Source organism: Prosopis cineraria, unplaced genomic scaffold (genome assembly GCF_029017545.1).
Source record: "Prosopis cineraria cultivar Desert tree isolate PC_DT_omini unplaced genomic scaffold, ASM2901754v1 PC5, whole genome shotgun sequence".
NCBI classification, from domain to species: domain Eukaryota; kingdom Viridiplantae; phylum Streptophyta; class Magnoliopsida; order Fabales; family Fabaceae; genus Prosopis; species Prosopis cineraria.
Window position 1 is genome coordinate 31,933,244 of NW_026555336.1, and position 20,615 is coordinate 31,953,858.

Consider the following 20,615-nt stretch of genomic DNA (forward strand, 5'->3'; position numbering starts at 1 on the left):
CTAAAAATACCTTTATATTTTTTAACATATAACTCCTAAAAATATAAAATATAAAATATTTTTAATTAAATTTTATTTTTAATAAAATAATTATTAACTTTTTAATTAATCCTATTTTCTTATATTTATCTCCATTAAATACCCTTGCAATAAATATAAAATTATTATTTATAGAGATTTTTTAAAAAAAGTAATGATTATATATCAAAAAACTAAAAATACCTTATATTTTTTAATATATAACTCTTAAAAAATATCTTATATTTTTTTAACGAATGAAGTAATACTATCAACTGTTAATAATTTAATGCAATTTCTACAATCTAAATTTATATAAATAGAAAAATATTAAATATCTCAAATATTTTTAATACATTGGTCAACAAAATTTAATAAAGTTATTTTTGAATTTTAATTTTTATTCTAGGAAATCTTACAAAAAATAAAAATGATATAATTCGAATTATAAAAAGTACTACATAAATTATACTATATGTGTAAAAATATTTTTAAGATTATTATAACATAAAAAATATAACATCTTCTTTTTAAATCATTAATAAAATTTAATTTTGTTATTATCATCATTTTTGAATTTTTACTATAAAATCATTTTGGCTCAAAAAAAATTTCATTTGCTCGAGAATAAATTAATAACTTTTAAACTTTTATATAAATTTTATAAAACTATGATGATATATTGATCTTGGAGATGAAATTTTCATCAAATAAGTTAGCTGAGAGTAGAGACTTACATTTGAGGGATTATATTTGTTAACAAAAATTTAGGTGAGTTAAGTATTTAAATCAGTGAGCTTACTAAGATCAAGGTAGTCAAATAGGTATAAGAGCTTGAAGAGATGCTTACAAAAATATTCACAATTATCCATTAATAATAATAAAGGTATGTACAAATTATTCATTAACAATGTTCTCACATGAATTATGATATTGATTGAGGAAAAAAAATATATGACTAATGAGATTCATTCAAGAAAATCATTAATCATTGCCAGTTTTATTTGAACCTCCCACTCTTTAGCCTAACAATATATTTAAAAGTTTAGTTTAAAAAATCAAATTGATATCACGGCTCAATTGAAAAAACAAATGAAGTTCATCCATCCAATAATACATAAAATTAATCAAGTAAAATCAATAATAAATTCATAAACTTGGCCCATCTTTTTAACTTTGTCTTCATTAACAAAAATTTCTAAAACCAAGTGGATGTAGTACAGATGATAAAGGTCTGAATCCCTTAAGCATCATTTTGAGGATTCAATTCTTAGAGGTATGTATGAAAAATATTATCTGAGAGAACACAATTATTAAATGGAGCTCAGATTCCTCAAGAGATTAGTCTCACTGCTAGCTATGAGGATATCTTGGGTAACAAAAAATAAATAAAAATTTTAATCAGAATTTAAAAAAAAAAAAATAGAAGTCGAGGATTTGAGGTTTTTATTTTTTTTATTTTTATTGCTATGGGGTATCCTCTCATTTGAAACAATCCTATTTAAAACACAATGAAACAATAGAAGTTGAGGTGTCATGCAAGAGAAAAACATGTTTGCATTCAACGTGAACTAGAATATGAATAATTAAATAATTTACTGCTAAACAATATTGGTTCGTTTTCCTTTCTTCTTCCATTTTTGCTGAGCACATATTAATTTTCCAACCAGTGAAACCTTATTTCATCTTCTAAATGGATAAATAAATAAATAAGTCAGTTCAAATCAAATCAAAATTCAATTTCAATAGTGTCCCCAAAGTCTTTTATGTTGGCAAATGGATGGCAGCATCCATCCTTGGAGACGTTAATAAGGATTTGGCTTGGCAGACTATCTTTTTATATCAGGTATTATATTTTTTTCAGGGTTAGGCTTAAAGAAAATAGAAGATTTCAGCAAAAAAGAGTTTTTAGGCCCGGTTATTATCAACCACTAGCAGGCAAACTATTAAAAATATCCACAATACTTGCAATTGACATTGGTCCAATGTCAATGTTAGATAACAAAATTTTAATTTATAGCATTTTCATAAAAAAGGGGGAAAATAAGCATAAAAACACAAAGAGAGCTTAAATAAAATCATATTCTATTATATCATACTCTTTTAATTTTTTGTGACAAACCATCTTGACACACATTAAACACTCACTAATTCATTTTTGAGTCAAGTTTGGGTTCCAAATGGAGTGCTTGCTTGAATAAGGGAAAAAATTGATTTTGAACCCCAAAATTAATTTTTTTCAGCCAATTTATCAAATAGTAAAAAATATCAAAAATTGATTATGAGACATGCGCGTTTTCTCACAAGCTTTTTGCCAAAAATTTGTCAAAAATATTAGGAAAAAGTACAAAGATAGGCCCAAAAAAAATTAAAAAAAGCACATTATTTAATAAACATAAAATCAAACTCTATTCTTTTTCCTTTTTTTTAATAAAATTTAAACTTTGTATCTTTAAAAAATTGATATTTGAAATTTAAAAATTAAATTATATAATAATTTATATAGTTAAAAATTAATTTTGATTAAATTATCCAAATATTTTTAATTCTGTTAAAATTAATTTTAAAAAACAGTATCCAAACACATTGTGTTATAACATAATCAATTATAATTAAAATCTACTAATTAATTAATTATTTTATAATCATTATATCCAACTGAAATCAAACAACATGAAATAATTCTCCCAAAAGCAACTTTTACATTTAAGCACCCAACATGAAATCTTGTGTTTGAGTGACCATAACTCCTTTCGTTGAGACATCTAATCACACTTTTTTTAATTACCAAAATGCAGACGAGATATTCTCATTTGAGCAAGAATGAAAAACATGAGAGTTGAACAATTAAGAAATGTTGTTATGAAGCTAGAAACATCCATATTCTCTGTCATGACAGCCCAACAACACTTTTGCCTAATAATCAAATGAGGAATTTGATAACAAATTTACATCCCAATTACAAAGGTTGGAACATCCTTCAGGCCTCAGAAACAGCAGTTGGCTTCAAACAGTCCACATTAGTACACATTCCAACAGATCTCACCATGTCTCCCAACCTGCAGCCATACAAACACCACACAACAATCAATGAAGTGAATGTAAACAGAAAGTTCAAGTCATTAGTCTTATGAAAACATCCTTGTTGTGCATGCAATAACCTAAGAAGGCAAAACAAATCCAGGAAGAGTTATGGTTGAGATTTGAACAGACCGATCAAAGCTGTTTCTTGCTTTCTCTATCTGATCTGTGCTGTTCCTCGATTTCCCTAAGCGATCGATGCTCCTCCTCGATTTCTCTCGCTTGTCGGTACTAGTTCGTGACTTCTCTGTACTTAACCTAGACTTTTCTCTTTGCCCTGTGCTAGTTCTAGGTTTCTCTCTGTGGTCAGTGCTTGATCTGGCCTTATCTTTGTGATCTAAGGAGCCCGAAGAAGGATTCAATTGGTCTGTCTTGTCTGCGTCAACACTCTGTACGCGTGGCATTTTCTCTACAGCTGATATAAATTTCTTAAGATGGCTCAAGTACTCCGGGTAGAGTTCTAGGTTGCAATGATTTCCTCCTTGGAGCCATAAAGGTTCAAACTTCTCATTACTGAGTTCCCAGAGCTGCTTGCCATGGGAGAAATCAACAACCTCATCTTCTGTTCCCTGTAAAATATTCCCATGGACTTCAATCAGCTTATGTTGTCAAAATATTTGGCTGAACATTAAAGAAGATTATTACTTATGATCACATGAAAATAGTTCATCATGAAAAATAAACAGCTGTGAAGGATGAAAGTTATGCTCACATGCATTACCAGAACTGGGCACTTAACCAGTGGGATTTTGTCAATATTCTGCAAGAGAAGGTAAGCCAGTTAGCATTTCAATGAATGAATAAATGAACAAGTGTCTCAAAATTCAGTTATATGGAAGGTGGAGGGAGAAACCTTGTAAATGTCGAACCAGAATGTTTTCTTAACAGGATACATGACACGTAGACCAGACAATATTGGGCTGTGAAGAATGACAGCTCTCAAACGAGGCAAACGTGTAGCTAATTCCAGAGCAGGTCCACTTCCCACGGACTGACCATAAAGTATAGTGTCTTCTTCTTTCACTCCATATCTCTCTTCAATGCACCTGTAAGCAGCTTCTATGTCTGCATAAGTGTCCTGCTCACTAGGCTAATAACAAAACACGTTGGAACTAATTAGTGTGACATTCTCTTCAAAAACCAGGTACCATAACGCTCTACGAAAACATGCATGTGAAACTTCTGAGGTAGTGGCTTGAAACAACCTAAAAGAGCTCAGTATTTCGAGTACTGAACTGCTTTACTGAATTACCAACCATAGTTTCATTGCGTCATTGACGGAGTAATAATACTGTGCTCCCAAGTCAAATTAGCCATTTAGCAGAAAAGAAAAGAAAACAGCAAAGTAGGGTGCATTTTTAAATAAATATGCACATCGCTTTCAACTTTATTAGTTAATACTACTTTACAGTGTGATACATTCGGCATGCCTAATGAGCTGATTTTCCATTTGCAATGAACTCGGACGGTTTAAGCAGCAACATGACACTGTCTTAAAACAATTATTGTTATATTTTTTAGCAAACTCTGTCACCCCAAGTCACTCTTTTCCGTATTTTTCGGAAAAGAGAGAGAGATAGTCTGTGGCCTTCATGTTACAAGTTATAAACAATGTGACTTACTCGTCATATGGTGTGATACATAGGAACACGAGTCTAATTTTAAAATGCATATATATTGTTAATGCTTCCATCTTAACCTATCTCAAAACATGTGATTACCTTAATCAGCTGGTCCCAATTGCAGTAAAACAAATAGGTAATGCTTTCTTCACCAAATGAAAAAGTATATTTAATTACAATATATGTGGCCTTAGGGCTCTAGGCTCAAAAAAGTGAGATCAAATTATGCTCTCTTTTTGACTTTCTGCATATTCAGCCAATCACACGTGCTTCAGCATGTTGGGCTTGCTGAGCTCGATCAATTTGACACTCCGTAGTAAAGGGGGAAAATCTTTTGGGATAAGAACAGATAGTAGGAGGCACACCACATACCTTTCCAGAAGATTGTCCATAACCAGAATAATCGTACCTACATATCAGAAATAAATGTCACACTGATTTGAACCAGAGACAACATATTCATTTTCTGAAAACAATGAAGACAAAGGTTTTCAACACAACCATATATCATCCTTTTTGGCTTTAATGAGCTAAAGACTCTTCATAGTCTTAAGAGACACCATTTCAGCTGATATTTCATTTCATCCCATCTGAACATGTCTTATTTCTTAATGTGTATGAAACATCATACCAACTCATAACATAATACTCAAGTAAGCAAAAGGCAAGAAAAGATCACAGACCCCATGAGATTGACACCGAGGTGAATACTGAGCTCCGTGAAAATGTGAAACATCTGGCCAAGATCAGCAGCATTGCCATGAGAGTAAAGCAAAGTTAAAGAAGCAGACGGGTTCTTCACAAACATAGCCACAATCTCGTTCCCTCTCTTAGTGGCCAGCTTCATCACGTCAACGTCATCTCTCTGGTAAGCCACATCGGACATCCTCAGCTTCTTGCTCGATTCATCCTCGTACAGAGTATACGACGCCGGGTCCGGAGGAAAGAAGGCGAATTTCGCTGCCATGGACGACGTTGCATTCCCCATATCATTCACCGACGAGAATGGAAGCTAGGCTACACCAAAAACAGAGCACAATCGTCGAACAGTTGGTGGTTTTTCAGAAGAGGCTAATCAAAGAGACCTGCATGGCTGATAACAGAAATCTGTAAGTAAGCTCTTAATTTCGCTGCGTCGGCTGGTAGTGTACTTTGAGTCGTTGTGAGAGTGAGAGTGACAGAGTTTGTTTTGGAAAGCAAAAGAGGTTAAATTGGGATAGAGGGAGCGTGGAGAATCAGAATAAGTTTGATTTTTGTTTGGTTCTCTAGAAAAAGATTTGTGCTTTGAACATTTTCTAGGGAGAGAGACATACGGGACAAGGTAGGAGGAATGTTTGTCGGAATTTTGTTATGGGAAGAGAGTGATTTCCGGGGCCTAAATGTGTAACAGTTATGGATATAATTCCTTAAAAAGTTAAAACAAGAATCTCAGACAAGCAAAGACACCAGATTCCCACTATAGGCAAAATCAGATTTGAAGACTCAGATATGATAAAATTTACAACCAATGAAAGATGCTCAAGTTTAAATAAGTTTTAAGCATCAAATTATTATTATTATTATTATTATATTATTATTATTATTATTATTTTGTTCAAAAAAATATTTTGAATTTTTTATTATGATTGATCTAATTGCAATTTGACTGCAATTTTAACTTTTAACAATCAACTTTTAAGCTAGCATCTTAATCAATTCAATGATTAATCCAATTTTTAATATCTTAAATATTTCATTGCCTAGCTTGAAAGTCTTTATTTTCTTAATTTACAATATATTTTTTTAAATTATTGCCATTAGTATTTGCAGGATATTTTTCTGTCAAAAAAGTTATTGCATTGGTCTTTATGGAGTATTAGGTTTTCTTTCATCTCTATACATTATAAAATTGAAGGCCAACACAAAATTAAAAATAAAAACGTCATAAAATTGTAAATCAGGCTTCATAAGTTGAGCGTTTAATTATACTATAACTTTTCATAAAATGAGAGTCTTTGAAAGTAATTTGTTCTGTTTTGTATGACGTGTAAATGTTTTTCCTTGGTAAAGATTTTGGCCGGCCCACTTTTCTTTTCCAAGGTAATTTTGATTTCTACCGTATGGGTTTTCATTCACCAACAGTTATTTTGTCTTGTCATTTTAACCGTCACTAAAAATCTAATTGAGAATCTCTTCAAATTGCATGCCTCAAAAATATCAATTTGGGATTCATACTCTCTCTGTCCTTAAAAAAAAAAAAACTATATTCGTGGGGAGTTCTAAGAGTTAATCATGTTATAATATCATTTTTTTTTTCAACTATAATGTCATGACTTTTTACAATAAGTACTAGCCCTAGTGAAAAGATTATAATCGTTCAAACATGAGATTTTAAGTTTAATTGCATGTAAATACAAAAAACTCTTTTAAAAAACATAATCCGACTGGTTTTGAAAATATTTGAACTTGATTTTTTTCACTTTGTGATATGGAGTTATTCTTTTTTGTCAAAAAATGGTTAAAAAAAAGAAGAAGAACATCTTTTTTATATAACTGAGCTTGATTAGTGGCTTCCATGTCCCTAAGCTATGATCAAAGTGTTAAAACCACAAATAATTAATTTGTTTTTCAAGATTTGGTAAATCCCACAGGCCTCGGTTTTTACTATTAAGATGGGATGATGAGCCTAAGAAATTTAAAAAGGCTAGAGAGAGATAGAGCCTATATTCAAATTTCAAAATGGATCCATCACGCAGCTCCATCCCCACCACTTTAAAATTAATTTAGTTTTGAAGACTATGATTATTCATGTAATTAAGAAATTAATCCCATGAACACAAGATAGGGCTTTAAAGATTTTGTGAGGATTTAGAAATTTTAAAAAAATTAGGTGTTAAAAGTGAAGATAATGATGGGTAGGTGGGGTTGGTGAATAAAGAAGATGAAAGTGGTGGTGGGGCAAATGTAATGAGGACACTAGAAACATCCCATGATTGCACATTGGTACGTATGTGTATTATTATTATTATTATTTTGACCTCTCCAATCAAAAAGCTTGTTGCTCTAATTAATTAATTAGTAATTAGTGTCTTTCTAGTTAAGCTTCAATTTACTTTATTCTTTAAGAAAAACAACTGTGCCTAACAATCATCATGCATGCATTTTAAAACCTTAAAGAATAAATAAATAGAATAGTAAATCTAAATTCTATGTGTAATGAACATAGCGTAAGAGAAATAGCAAGTGAAAATCTCATGGCGTATACATTTTCTTTCAACTTTATATTCTTAATATTTATGGGATAATGATACTTGAACACACTAAAAGATCAATTTAATAACAATTAGATTTTCTTTTTTTTATAAAGATTTAAACAATTGTAGACATAGAAGTGTTAGTTGTAAATTAGTTATTTCTAGTAATTTACAACTAAAGTTTTTTTGTTTGCAACTGTCTCAAATCTCAATAGATTTTTATGATTCATGTTTCAATAAATTTTTAATTTAATTATAATTAATTAATTTTTTGGATCTAAGTGTCATTCCTATTATATATTTATTTGTTTAATATACAATATTTTATCAACTACAAATGTGCAAAGAATCTAGATTTTGATTTTTATGCATACAAAATTAATTATTTAATTCCCATACATTATCTTAATTCTTAATACAGCCCCTATATCTTAATATAATACAGTCTACTGAAGATTGAATGACATTAACAACAAAAGGAGGAATCGTATTCAAAGATCTCTTAAAAAAATTATTTATAGAAATTAACCAACAACAAGTCACCATTCAAAAAAAGTTACTATTACCATTTTAAAAAACAAATAATTTCATACTGATCATTCTCTGTAAATAATTCTTTTAAAAGGTCATTAGATATGATTCTCCTAAAGTAAAATTATGCAAGAAGTTTAGTCATCTTGTGCTTAAACCTTGAATAAGTGATAGTGATTAAATTTTTGGTGGAAGGTGTATATGTTCTTCAAAGAGATACTTACATGATATTGACCAAATAAATTTGGATTTGGGCACATACAGAAGGGGAAGGGGTTTGTCCATTTTTTCCCTTTTATTTTCTCAATCCTCACCATTTATTAATTTTATAATTAAAAATTATTTAATAAAATAATATGAATGGCGAGGATTGAAAAAATAGAAGGGGAAAAAGGGAGAGAACAGTCTCCCTATATGCAAGGGGATGCTTATTCCCCACAATTTCATTGGCTAGTTATAACTTTTTAGAAATTTTTTCATTTTACTTAAAAAAAGTGAAAATTAACATTGCTCCCCACATTTTAAGTAGTTTTCAAATTTTTCCTCCCCATATAGTGGTTTTTGCATTCGTCCCTATTTGGATCAAATATTTCAGATATTGGAGGGGGAAAAAAGGCATGAAGTTCACTAATTCTCTCTATCCATTCGTTTATTTATTTTTTTAATTACCCATTTCATAAAATATTATCTTATGAGTAAAAGAAATCACCCTATCCAAATTCCAGAAAAGAAAGAGCCCTTAGCCTTATAATTTTGGAAGGAAGGAAATAAGTAAATAAACAAGCAGGCAATTAACTAAAGCTATGTTTAAACTTTGAAGAATTCAATTTCAGCACTGATCATTGAATGATAAGTACTAAAATTCAGACTATTTAATACAGATTAAAACATGATAATCCAAATAAAATTTTGTTTTAATTTTATAATTTGAATATAAATGATCAAAATGTAATTGAAAAGATTGAAATATGATGATAACACTAGCCACCACACCAAAACTGGACCGGGTTTGAAGGGGCCGCGGGGCCCATGAACATGAGAACCGTTGATTACGAAAGGAAGCATGCAATTCAATTCAATCAAAAAGCCTTATACCACATCTGTGATCTGACATCACACGCACACATGACAAACCATCTCTCTGTATCTATCTTTCTTTAATCATACCACATCCCAAATTAAATTATTTTCAACTCCATGTTGCGGTGTTGCCCCAAATAATGACAATGCTCATCATCATGCTTTTTTTCTTCCAAATTTTCATTTCCAAATTTTCTAATTTTCTGGCATTTATTAAATAAAACCCTTGTTTGCTTACTATAATAAAATTAAATGAAATGAATTAATGGCATTTATTAAATTAAACCCTCGTTTGCTTACTATAATAGAATTAAATAAATGAATTAAAAAAATAAAAATAAAAATAAGATGATAAAAAAGATGGTGAATACATTCATAAGGAGATGGGTAATTTAGTTCATAAAATTAAGAATTATGATTCATAAAGTTTTGAAAAGTATGATAATTCTCATATTTATAGTATATATTAATAAATTTTATTACACTTATCATAAAAAAAAAGATAATTGAATTTATTTTTATCTTAATTTTTTTTAACTCATTTCATTTCATTTCATTATATTTTAGGAAGCAAATGTAACCTCAAATCTCATCAAATTCTTGGATTTCTTCGTTCGTTCGTTCGTTCCTTTTTTCTTTTTTCTTTTTTCTTTTCTTGTTTTGGCTGTGAACTGGGGGAATATATTTACACTCATAACTATTCCTGTCAATTATCATCTCAATCTTTTTTCTGTACAAGCATCATGCGTGGAGGACGATATGTGTGGGACATCTTTTGAATTGCTTAGATTTCTCACGGGTTATATCTTTTCAAAATTATGATTACGATTGGGTTATCAATTACTATTTCATCTTTTTTTAAATTTAACCAGGGCTCTAGAAATAACCCTCGTACCATTTCTCATTGAAAACATTTTTGCTAATTGAATAAAATTATGTATTACTCCCTTGGTTTAATATTATAAGATTTTTTTAAAAAATATCATGTCAAAAAATATAAGGTATTTTTAATTTTTTAAAATACAATTAATAAATTTTTGTCAAAAAATACCCTTAATTAAAGGGTATAATTTATAAATTTTTAATTAAGACACCATATTAAATAAAAATAATAATATGAAAAAATGCGTGATTTAATTAAAGATATCTTATTTATGGGGCATTTTTTTTCTCTGCTCTCTCTATCATCCTAGATCCCTCTTTTCTCTCATCTCTCTTTCCCTTCTCAGTCACATATATATCAAAGCTGCTTTTTTTTTTTTTAACTGATGCAAAATAATCTGCTTAATAAGCCGAGACCAATACATGTTGAAGCTGCTAGACCACCCAATAAGTCATGTGTGAAAGAAAAGCATTGCATATTACCCAAAAAAAAAAATCACAAGAAGAAGAAGAAAAGCATTGCATCCTTACTTTGTTCTTAGATGGCTCAAATAAACTTTATTTATTTTTGTCTCTCCAATATCCTCATGCATGCAATAAAACTGACATTAACACTTCATTTTCAAGCTTAGGACTTCATATGTCAAAAAGCATTATTCATTCTTCAATTAATCTATATCCCATACTTATAATATACCAAAAATTTTAGGAAAAACATAATTATTGATTCCTATAGCTTTGTCAAGTTTTATTTTTAGTCTCTGTAATTTTTTTAGTGCCTATCAGGTGACAGTTGTTTTTCAAGTCTCTATAATTTTTATTGTTTTAGTATTTTGAGTTCTTATAAAAATTGACAACATTAAAAAAAAACTACAAGAACGGAAAGCAAGATTTGAAGAAACTATAAAGGATCAAATTATTATGTTTTCCCCAAAAATTTATAAGCATATTATTGATAAGTTATAAATAATGTAACTCGTGTTATGCTATGTACAAAACATATATAGTCACGATCCGATTCCCTTAAAACATATAACATTGTATTCGCAGTTGCAAGGTGGTTTATTGGAGTTGAATTTAGTAGCCAAAATCCATGAGTTCTTAAATCTAATTAATCATATTTAGAAGATCTCCATATCACATCATCCAACCCAGAACGTCTAAAGCAATATCTTTGGTTAGTATAAGGATGGTGCATGCACCTGACAAATCAAAATGAACAGTAAAGATTTGGACTAATTAAAACCTAGAAACTGCACTGAATTACTTTCAAACATAAGTAAATCAGTATATAAGTGGCTTTAATCAAAATTCCAAAGACACTATATATATATATATATGTATATATGTATATATATAAGCAGATCACTTACACTATAGTACTATATCTCAAGAGAGAGCTCAAACTGATGATAATAAGTCTATTCTGATCAGCAGTGAACATTGAAAATGTTATTCTGATTCAACTTCGGGCCATGTTATAGTGAGAAGAGTTGAAATTAATGAGCAAGTAAAAAGTTAAATTAATGTGGAGAGCACGTGGAAGAAGAAGAAGAAGAAGATACATGCAATTCTAATTCCAAGTTTAAGGCACACTTTCCCATCTATCTCTTAGGGCTTAGCTATGCAAAAATATTGATATTAATCTGAAGAGACACTAATCACAGATATCTATGAGTCATCACCCACTGGTTTTGAAAAAAGTAGGGACAAATTGGAACCAACGCCTTTTTCATTACCCTAACTTTTCTTCTTGTTTTCACCTCTCACAGCCCACCCCGCCAATAATTTATTCATTCAATAGTATGTTCATCATTCCTTTCTTAACTTCAATATTAATCACAAATATCACTTCAGTTTCTTCTTTTAAAGTCTACATCAATTTACAAAAGTAGTTTATAATATAATATCTCAGATGCAAATCAGCAAGAAAGCTACAGTACTATATATATGCTAAATCAGACATTCCCTAATTTTATACGTTCTATGATCTGTTTAGATATTCATTAACGGTTGTTCATGATCGATAAAAGTATGGGGATATATATATATATATATATATATATATAAAGAAAAATTAAAGTAACACCGCGTATATATACAATTATTTTCTTACAGAAACACATATGCAACAAACATTTTTAAAAGAATAGAAATCAAACTTAAGATTATTCAATTATTCGTTCCTTAAATGAAAAGTAAAAGGCATTAAGTGTAAGTACCAAAAAAACTCTTCTTACATCAGTTGGTTAGACCAAAAGCGACGTCGAGAAAAACGTGATGGCAAACTCATAATTATTAGGTGTTTTAATGAGACTTTCTACAACGATTAGGCACTTAACTGATATAAAAAATATATTTTATATCGGTTTCAATTGATTGAAATTCGACTTGATTGATCAGTAATAAATAGTATAGTATTTCGATGTGAATAGAAGTTTCAATCTAAGTCATGGCACTGAGATCTTATACTTAAGTGTGTGAGTATGGCAACACATGGAGGCCTAGAAGTGCAAAATGTTCATGTTCTTGTGCATTGAAAAGTGTAACTTCAAATACATAAAATATAAATTGATCACACTGTTAAACCAAGTGCAGCTAGCTATTACCCCGGCAAAGTAGCTAAAGCAAGCACAGCTTTTGATTTTTCTTACGTTGATATTTGCATGGTTGTAGACAAACGCAAAACACACATGTAAACTTCCATTCCACGTTTCTTCACTTTTTGTCTTCCATGGCGGACTCTGTCTCTTCTCCCAAGAATAATGAGTTTTCGCTTCACTGATCTCTGTCCCTCCAATTAATATCTACACATTCATCCTTGTTGGACCACTACTTCTCACATAGAATTCATCTTAACCTACCTAATTCCCTCAAAACAATACCGCAAATTTTCATTTTTCAAGAAATATTCAAAACATACCATAAATTATAGTTATAAGTTTGTACACACAAGGTGAATATATAATATTGAAATTGAAATCAAAGTTTATAAAAAAACAAATAGATGGAACCCATATTACATGAAGCTCCATCTACATTGTTTAATACTTTAATCATGCCTTTGGTATTAATTGATGGGGAAAAAAATTTTAGGTTCATACTTTAATCATTGTTTAATATTTTAGGTTCATACACAAACAATCTAAATACACAAAAAAAAATTCTTATGAAATCACAATTAGTGTGAAGTCTAATGTTCTTTATTGATGTGAGGCTTAGTAATTGTTAATTATCAATGTTACTTATTTGTTAGCTAAGCAATTTCATTAAAAGATGAGGCTTATTAAATATAGCTTGACAACTTCAATACAGCAAATTGACAATTTAGTAAAAGGTATGAGGCTTAAGAGTAATTTTGTGATTTTATAGAAGTTTTTTGTATTTAGAGATCCTGTGAAGGGATGTGAGAGTATTTTCCATTTCATTTTGGTCAATCTAAGAGTGGTAGCTTTTCAGGCTCGTAAACAGTATATGTAGTTTACCATGATTTTTAAAATACAAGTGGAAAGAAGTTTATGTATACTCCCTCTAATCACTTCCAATATATTTTACTGGAATCAAGAAAAATTTTAAGCCTCTCATTAATATTATCTTAAAATTTAACAAATTTTTACCTTTACCTCTGATAAATCTCATTACTGGTATTTTTATTCAAAACATATAATAAGGACAAAAATATAAATAAAAACGTTGAAAATTGACAAGTACCTTATAAATATGACTAAATTTTTTATTCTTGCTCTACCCTATAAATAGGAAGAGTATATACTATCAGAGAAAGTGAAAGAAATTTTAGCTACTCTTAATATCTGATGCATGCATGAAGAAAATTTCAATTGTACACATATATATAAGCGCGCGCGCACAAAAACTAGTGTGATGGAAGGATTCATGGGAGACACATGGGATCGATATCGTGGGGATTCACAATTGTGAATTTCCAATAAAGGCAGCATTATATTGTTATATAATTGCAAGTGTTTGTGAAAAACCAAAACGTTGTAGGTGTTGCTGGAACTTAACTCTCATCTTCGACTCGAACTTCAAGAGGTGTGTGAAGACCTAAACCTAAACTTTGACTTGTGTTTCCCTCGTTACATATATAAATACTAGAATGTTCATTTGAAGTGATTCCTCTCTTCTGCAATATTTCAGAATCCTTTTGTTGCAGAGATAGATACATGGTCATGGTGATGAATAATACAAGTGCTTTTGTTTTGTTTGTTCTGCTCTGCGCTGCCTTGATATCCACTGCTAGATTACACCCTGCAGGTCTGCCATCTCAATATTTATTTCTCCATTTCGTCCTTTCTTTTTAAGAAATTTCATTTTTTTTGCAAGAAAGTGTTAAATTAAAAAGGATTATCACAAACGTGAAATAATTAATGTGTGCGTGTATATGCACAGGTGCTGAAGTTAGTACTGATACTTGCTCTTCATCAAAGGTACGTACATACATATACTCCATTAATTTAATTTGCATTAATTCTTATTTATTCTTGTTGTCAGTTTTGTTCTTCAGGGAAATTTTTTCATAAAATTGATTTATGAGAACATCATGATCTAGAAAATGTTACTGACTCCTTCAAAAATGTTAAATGTCATAGCCTAATAGAAGTGTATATAATACTGTAGAGCTAGTATATATATAATATATTAGGAACCTGTTGAACAGATAGGTGCTGCAACTGCTTCTACCACCAAAAGCCAGCCTACAAAAATATTTGATGATGAAAAGAGCTCAAAGAAAGTGATCATCAGTGTGGAGGCACAGGTTGTAAGAAACAAAGGCAAGATTGTGAAGCAGCCGCCGCCGCCGCCGCCGCCGTTGTCAGTGTCACATTACAACGAAAAACGGAAGAGAAGATTAAGAAGGCGGTGGTCAGATGAGGTTGATATGGGTTTTGTGGCTTTTAGTGCAGATTATCGCGGCCCAAGGCACCATCCTCCTAAGAACAACTAATGATATATTCGACATCCTCAAATTCTATGTTTTGGGTCATCTGTTCAATCAAACATATATAGTCAAATATATATATATATATATAGAAAGAGCATGTGGGATTTTGTTTTACTCTCCCTTTGGTTCTTATTAGTTTTTCACCTTTATATATGCTTTCAATTCGTGACACTGAATATTATATTTATGATCAGTGTTTGAGATCTGAATCTGAAGTTAATATATAAGGGATATGGGCGGTGATGACATGAATGCTTTTCTCCTCAACGTGGTGTCAAATTATATGCCACTCAATTTAAAGAGCCTTAAAAATTTATGTTTACTATTAATTGAAAAGAATTTAGAAAATGAGAAGTCTTGAACCGTGTTTTAAGAACCAAATCCGACCAGACAGTTAGATTGATCAGCCCGTTAATCATGCTTGCTAATGACTACAGAAAAATTGTTTACCTAGGTTGGATTGGAATTGAAGGGCTATTAAAGCATAACACTTTTTAGAAAATCGAATAGATTTATTAATCTTTTCGGTTTGGCGTCTGGTTTGGCCAAGTTTGAGCATCAATATACGTCATATATATTGAATTATATTTGACTGTTCAAGAACCATTAAATAATATGAGGAAAAAAACTGTCATATAATTTTGTACGTCAAGAATCCTTGAGAAAAGTTTGTTTTGTTTGCTCCATCCATTTCAAAAGCCATGGGAGATGTGTTCTCATGGTTATGGTGATTTAACATTAATTTGTGATTTCTATATGCTTCAATTCTATGTACCAAATAAGGTCATCTTAACCCCTTTTCTTTTCATCTAAAGTTTAGTAACACATCAGTTTGATTTCACCCCCCCTGATGAAGTACTTGATATCCGGTGCAGATAAATCAGAACAAATCCAAGATTTTGTGCTGAAGTAGTCATTATCTCTAGCACTAGGGGCCAATGCCTATTTTTTAAATGTTTATGGGACAAAATTTGAGTTTATTTTTTTTTAAGGATAGAATCAAACCAACTCATTTGCAGTCCATTGGGCCATAAAGTTATTTTTCTCACCAAAACCACTTAGCACTAGCGTATGTCATGTAGCACATGCGCCCTCGCTCACACCCTTAAATATAACAACAAACCAAAAAATTTAAAAATTGTTGCTATCCTTTGTCTTCCTTATCCAACTTGATGTAAATACATATCCAATATAGTTTGTGAAAGTGACTCCCAAATTAATACGAGTATGGGATCTAAGCGAGTTTGCTAGCGACTTGAATCATTGCCACGACTTAAAAAAGGTCACTCACTTAAATTTCAATATATAAATGAGAGTATATATATATACACACACACAATAAATTTACAAGAAAAAAAAAGGTTCTATACAACATGGTGCATATTGTATTCATAATTAAATTTACATCAATTTCTTATTGAATCATCAATGTCAATCAGTATTACATATAAAAATCCAAACAAACCATGTTACTCAAACACATAAACAGGTTGAAATTTCATGATACGTTCTTATTTCCATTGCATCTAATGAATTAATGAATATAGATCAATCATGCTACAGTGACCATCTTAGAATGCCCGAAGCTCTCACAGCCTGGGCAGTTATGCAAGCTCTCATTATTGTAGACGTCACAATCAAAACAGAAATGTTGTTTGCATTTGGGGCAAATAACAGAAAGACCACCCTTGTTTCCTGTACCACAGCCGGTAAGGCAGCAAAGGTGTTAAAAAATGGAGCAACATTTGTATTGTCATTTGTCGCATTGGTATATTTTTCATACAATAACAATACCTTTTGTAAGAAAACAAGAATTAGCACAGGATTTTACAATTTTGTTAGCTGAAATTTCTGTAGGTTCTCAGCAGTTAGCCTGTGTTATTATATTTCACTTGCACAAAGAATAAATACTTGCATTATTGCACACCCTAAACCAAAAGCGTTTAACTTGTTCTACCACATAATTGGATATCGTTAAAATTCAAGTTCTTTTAGACTCTGAAATTTTTATTAACTGTAATTTAACATATTTTTAAGGGAAAACATCAATGAAGAACTTCTAAAAGAATTTAATATCTGATAAGAACCTAGATAGATTGAATACTTGTTAAAACAAGAACTTCACTTGTTAATTATTAATGTTTACTTGTTAGCAGCATTTTTATGAAATTAAATTACTTCCGGAGTCCTTTACTCGCATTCTCCCTATTTTTAAATTTAGGTTCACTTGTGAAAGTTTTCCATCAATTCACAGATGCGTCACCATAATGACTAGAACGCAAGATTTATGTCTTGAAAAAATGACTGCTTATAATCATACACATTGAAGAAACTCAAGCTCAATTGCCTACCTGTAAACCTTACCTGGATTAAGAAGATTTAGTTGACGGCCGAAACAAGAGTTGCGAAGCTTCTGATGTGGGTCATTACGGGATGATGGGGACACCTCATCAAAAGGAACTATTGGAAAGAGATGGTGATATGACCTTGCCAAATGTGGTGACAAGATAAGGGTCAATCCACAGATACGACATTCGGTGGGAAGCTCACAAACACGTACTTTGCATCTCGGACAAGTATATCCACCACCTTCCTTAGACTCCTCGTAACATGCACAAATTGCAATGAAACCTTCAGCTACTCTTTGAGGAAAGCCCATCTTGATTAAACTGGCAGTGGCATACTCTGCTATTGCTGGAGGTGGAGGTGCTTGCTCCAGAGTTAACTCTTTCAGGTGGGCCTACATAAGATGTAACTGTATGAATGGAAAAAAAACTATATAAAAGAGTTTTCAAGATTAACATGACTGAAGTGAATCATGTGCAATGTTAGGAAGACAATGTTGAGATTCTAAATCCTTGTATAGAGTTTTCAGACTAGGGCTTATCCTGGGCAACATACACAATTTTACAGAGGGGATCAGGGCAATAGTTATATGCAGGGCTACTTAAAACCAACCACTTCAACTAACCTCATCCATTGCAACAGAGTATGTTCCTCCAGTTTCCTGACAAAGACGTTTGCATAGAAACATTTCAGCAGCAAGACCAATGACTGACTGAGCACCTTATTTTACCCTTTTAGCATTTCTGGATGGTTTCCATGATATCACCAGGATCACATGTATTAAGAGCTGAATATAAGATCAGAACTTCTCGATGACCATATGATGGAATTTGATCTAGATAGCCATGAACAAGCTCTAGTGCATTTTGCAGGGAAGGGTCACCTGAACATTCCATTTTACACATCAAAGCTTTAATATGGGACTCAAGACTGCCACCAAGTTCTGTTAAACAGTGAGCAACTCCATCCTTTACACTCACCAGACCAACATGACTCAGTGGGTTCTGATAAAAAAATTCCCTGATAAATGCCTCAACTTGTTTTACCATCACAGCCATCCTGCATGGACAGAAGTCTGTCTCTGCAGCTGCCTTATCATAATTAAAAAATCCAATTTGTGTATTAGATAATGGAGGGAGGGGGATTAGGACTAACAGAACGTGTATGTAACCACAATGCTAAATCTTTTATCTTTTTTTTTAAGTCCATTTTTGCATCGAAAGTCGTGACTGTTCCCAGAGGAGCAATGGAAAACTTAAAAAAATTGTAAAGAAATGGAGTTAATAATCCTTCAAAACGAGTACAATATTACCCTTCCTTAATAGTCAACATTAAATCAAATCAACAGTTAGTGCAGGTCACGAGGATTTTTTGGACCCAAGGTTGACATGACAGTGAAAAAATGGTAACATTGCACTGGTTTTGAAAGATTACATGCTACATTGCTCAAATTTCTCTATGATACCCAATGCCTATAGCTACTCCAGAAACACTTCCAGGATAAAAAACAATTTCAACTCCCTTTTCTTTGCAAGTCAAAGTATAATAATTTAGTCTGTACATCTCTGAGAAAGTCTTCTCAATGTATTCTTATTACCTCAATTGTAAGTTAAATAAAGTATTTAAAGCGATAGACAATTTCGAATTCCCTTTAAGGCATAAGTATTCGTGGGCATGAAAATTCCAATATGAACATAATGTGCTTTTAAATAATTTAATGAAAATTTAAATTAATAATTCTAAAGCGAACATATGATGAAGAATATCATAGATGCATTCACAAAAGCGAGGTATGTAAATAGAAAACAAACAAACAAAAACAAAGACATAAAATACAAAACAAAAAAGCATCTAAAGCACATGGAAATACACAGATTTCCAGCCACTGAATAAGCAACATGTGCTCTTATTAAAACCCAAGTTTATGATTGGGGATAATGAAAGCATTGTTCCATCTTGATAAAAGGCCAACTGCAGACACCGACATAAAATATGATATTCACACAAGAACCACTGAGCAATAATAGAATACCTTAGACAGGTCAATAAAAATGTATAGGTAGCGAATAAGGCCTTTCTGAATCCGAGCAGCACTTGCTAGTGAAGCAAGAGCTCGAAGACGCCTACGATATTGAGCATGGTATGTGGCCTTATTATCAATGGGACGAAGCATTCCAGATTCATCCTCTTGCAAAGATTCCCATGATCTGTCCTCTGCATAAGTTCTCTCCCACGCATCAAGACCTCTACCATTTGCTTCATCCTCATCCTCATCTTCTTCTACCTCTTCATTAAGTGGTCTTTCAGCAATATTATTCATACTTTCCTAGCCCTATAACGCAATGGTTAATCAATCGAAGGAAACAGCGGCAATCACAGGAACTATCAACTATGTATCATATTTCCTTCCGCGGATATTCCGACAAGAATATGTGTGCTGAAGTTATGAAAAGGGAACCAATTGTTTACAAATAGGATGATATATATGAGCTTAGGCTACTCCGGGGTAACACTTTTGCAATCGAAACGGACATCAAAGACAAATCAGAGAGCGAGATGTCAAAGGGACAATGGTAAAGTAAACAGAGTATATTCCAAATAATGAAATGCAACTGAGACTTGAGAGCAATAGTGGAAAGATGAACCAGACCGGAGCTTTGCGGCTGACATGGAAAGACGAGTGCCACCGCCAGGAAAAAGTGCCGGTTTTGTCGCCTGAAGGCTCTCTACTGCAAATAAACGTCGTCGTTCTGTTACAGCATTGGAAAACGGAAAAAAGGAAGTAAATTTTGTGCTTGGTTATTTCTGTAAGTTCGTTTAATAAAAATTAATTTAATAAAAAATTAATTATTATAATAA

At 31.6% G+C, this 20,615-nt stretch overlaps 2 protein-coding genes and 1 pseudogene across 3 annotated transcripts; 1 reads left to right on the forward strand and 2 right to left on the reverse strand.

Moving 5' to 3' along the window:
* Positions 1–2,857: 2,857 nt before the first annotated feature.
* LOC129311634 (uncharacterized) lies at positions 2,858–6,081 on the reverse strand. 2 transcript variants are annotated; one of them, XM_054954020.1, is made up of 6 exons: positions 5,405–6,081; positions 5,094–5,130; positions 3,953–4,189; positions 3,821–3,859; positions 3,232–3,668; positions 2,858–3,077 (listed from the first exon to the last, which is right to left on the reverse strand). In XM_054954020.1, the coding sequence occupies exons 1-6, from the start codon at positions 5,707–5,709 to the stop codon at positions 2,999–3,001; spliced, it is 1,134 nt and encodes a 377-aa protein (XP_054809995.1). In that variant the 5' UTR covers positions 5,710–6,081; the 3' UTR covers positions 2,858–2,998. The 2 variants fall into 2 exon arrangements, with proteins under 2 accessions (XP_054809995.1, XP_054809994.1); XM_054954019.1 differs by having other exon boundaries at positions 3,812–3,859; positions 5,405–6,079.
* Positions 6,082–14,604: 8,523 nt separating this feature from the next.
* Positions 14,605–15,570, forward strand: LOC129310664 (uncharacterized). Its single transcript, XM_054952571.1, has 3 exons — positions 14,605–14,722; positions 14,858–14,895; positions 15,126–15,570. Exons 1-3 carry the CDS (start codon positions 14,632–14,634, stop codon positions 15,411–15,413), a joined length of 417 nt encoding a protein of 138 aa, XP_054808546.1. The 5' UTR covers positions 14,605–14,631; the 3' UTR covers positions 15,414–15,570.
* A 1,230-nt stretch (positions 15,571–16,800) lies between these two features.
* On the reverse strand, positions 16,801–20,400 carry LOC129310393 (general transcription factor IIH subunit 2-like; annotated as a pseudogene).
* Positions 20,401–20,615: the final 215 nt, after the last annotated feature.

What these genes read in the sequence shown, in the direction of transcription:
- LOC129311634 (XM_054954019.1), bottom strand. Translation starts at nt 5,709, where the DNA reads ATGGGGAATGCAACGTCGTCCATGGCAGCGAAATTCGCCTTCTTTCCT. An exon ending in CTCGGTGTCAATCTCATGGG is followed by an intron (nt 5,131 to 5,404) that starts GTCTGTGATCTT and finishes TCTGATATGTAG; the next exon opens with GTACGATTATTCTGGTTATG. An exon ending in GCCCAGTTCTGGTAATGCAT is followed by an intron (nt 3,669 to 3,811) that starts GTGAGCATAACT and finishes AATATTTTACAG; the next exon opens with GGAACAGAAGATGAGGTTGT.
- LOC129310664 (XM_054952571.1), top strand. Translation starts at nt 14,632, where the DNA reads ATGGTCATGGTGATGAATAATACAAGTGCTTTTGTTTTGTTTGTTCTG. An exon ending in TGCTAGATTACACCCTGCAG is followed by an intron (nt 14,723 to 14,857) that starts GTCTGCCATCTC and finishes GTATATGCACAG; the next exon opens with GTGCTGAAGTTAGTACTGAT. An exon ending in ATACTTGCTCTTCATCAAAG is followed by an intron (nt 14,896 to 15,125) that starts GTACGTACATAC and finishes CCTGTTGAACAG; the next exon opens with ATAGGTGCTGCAACTGCTTC.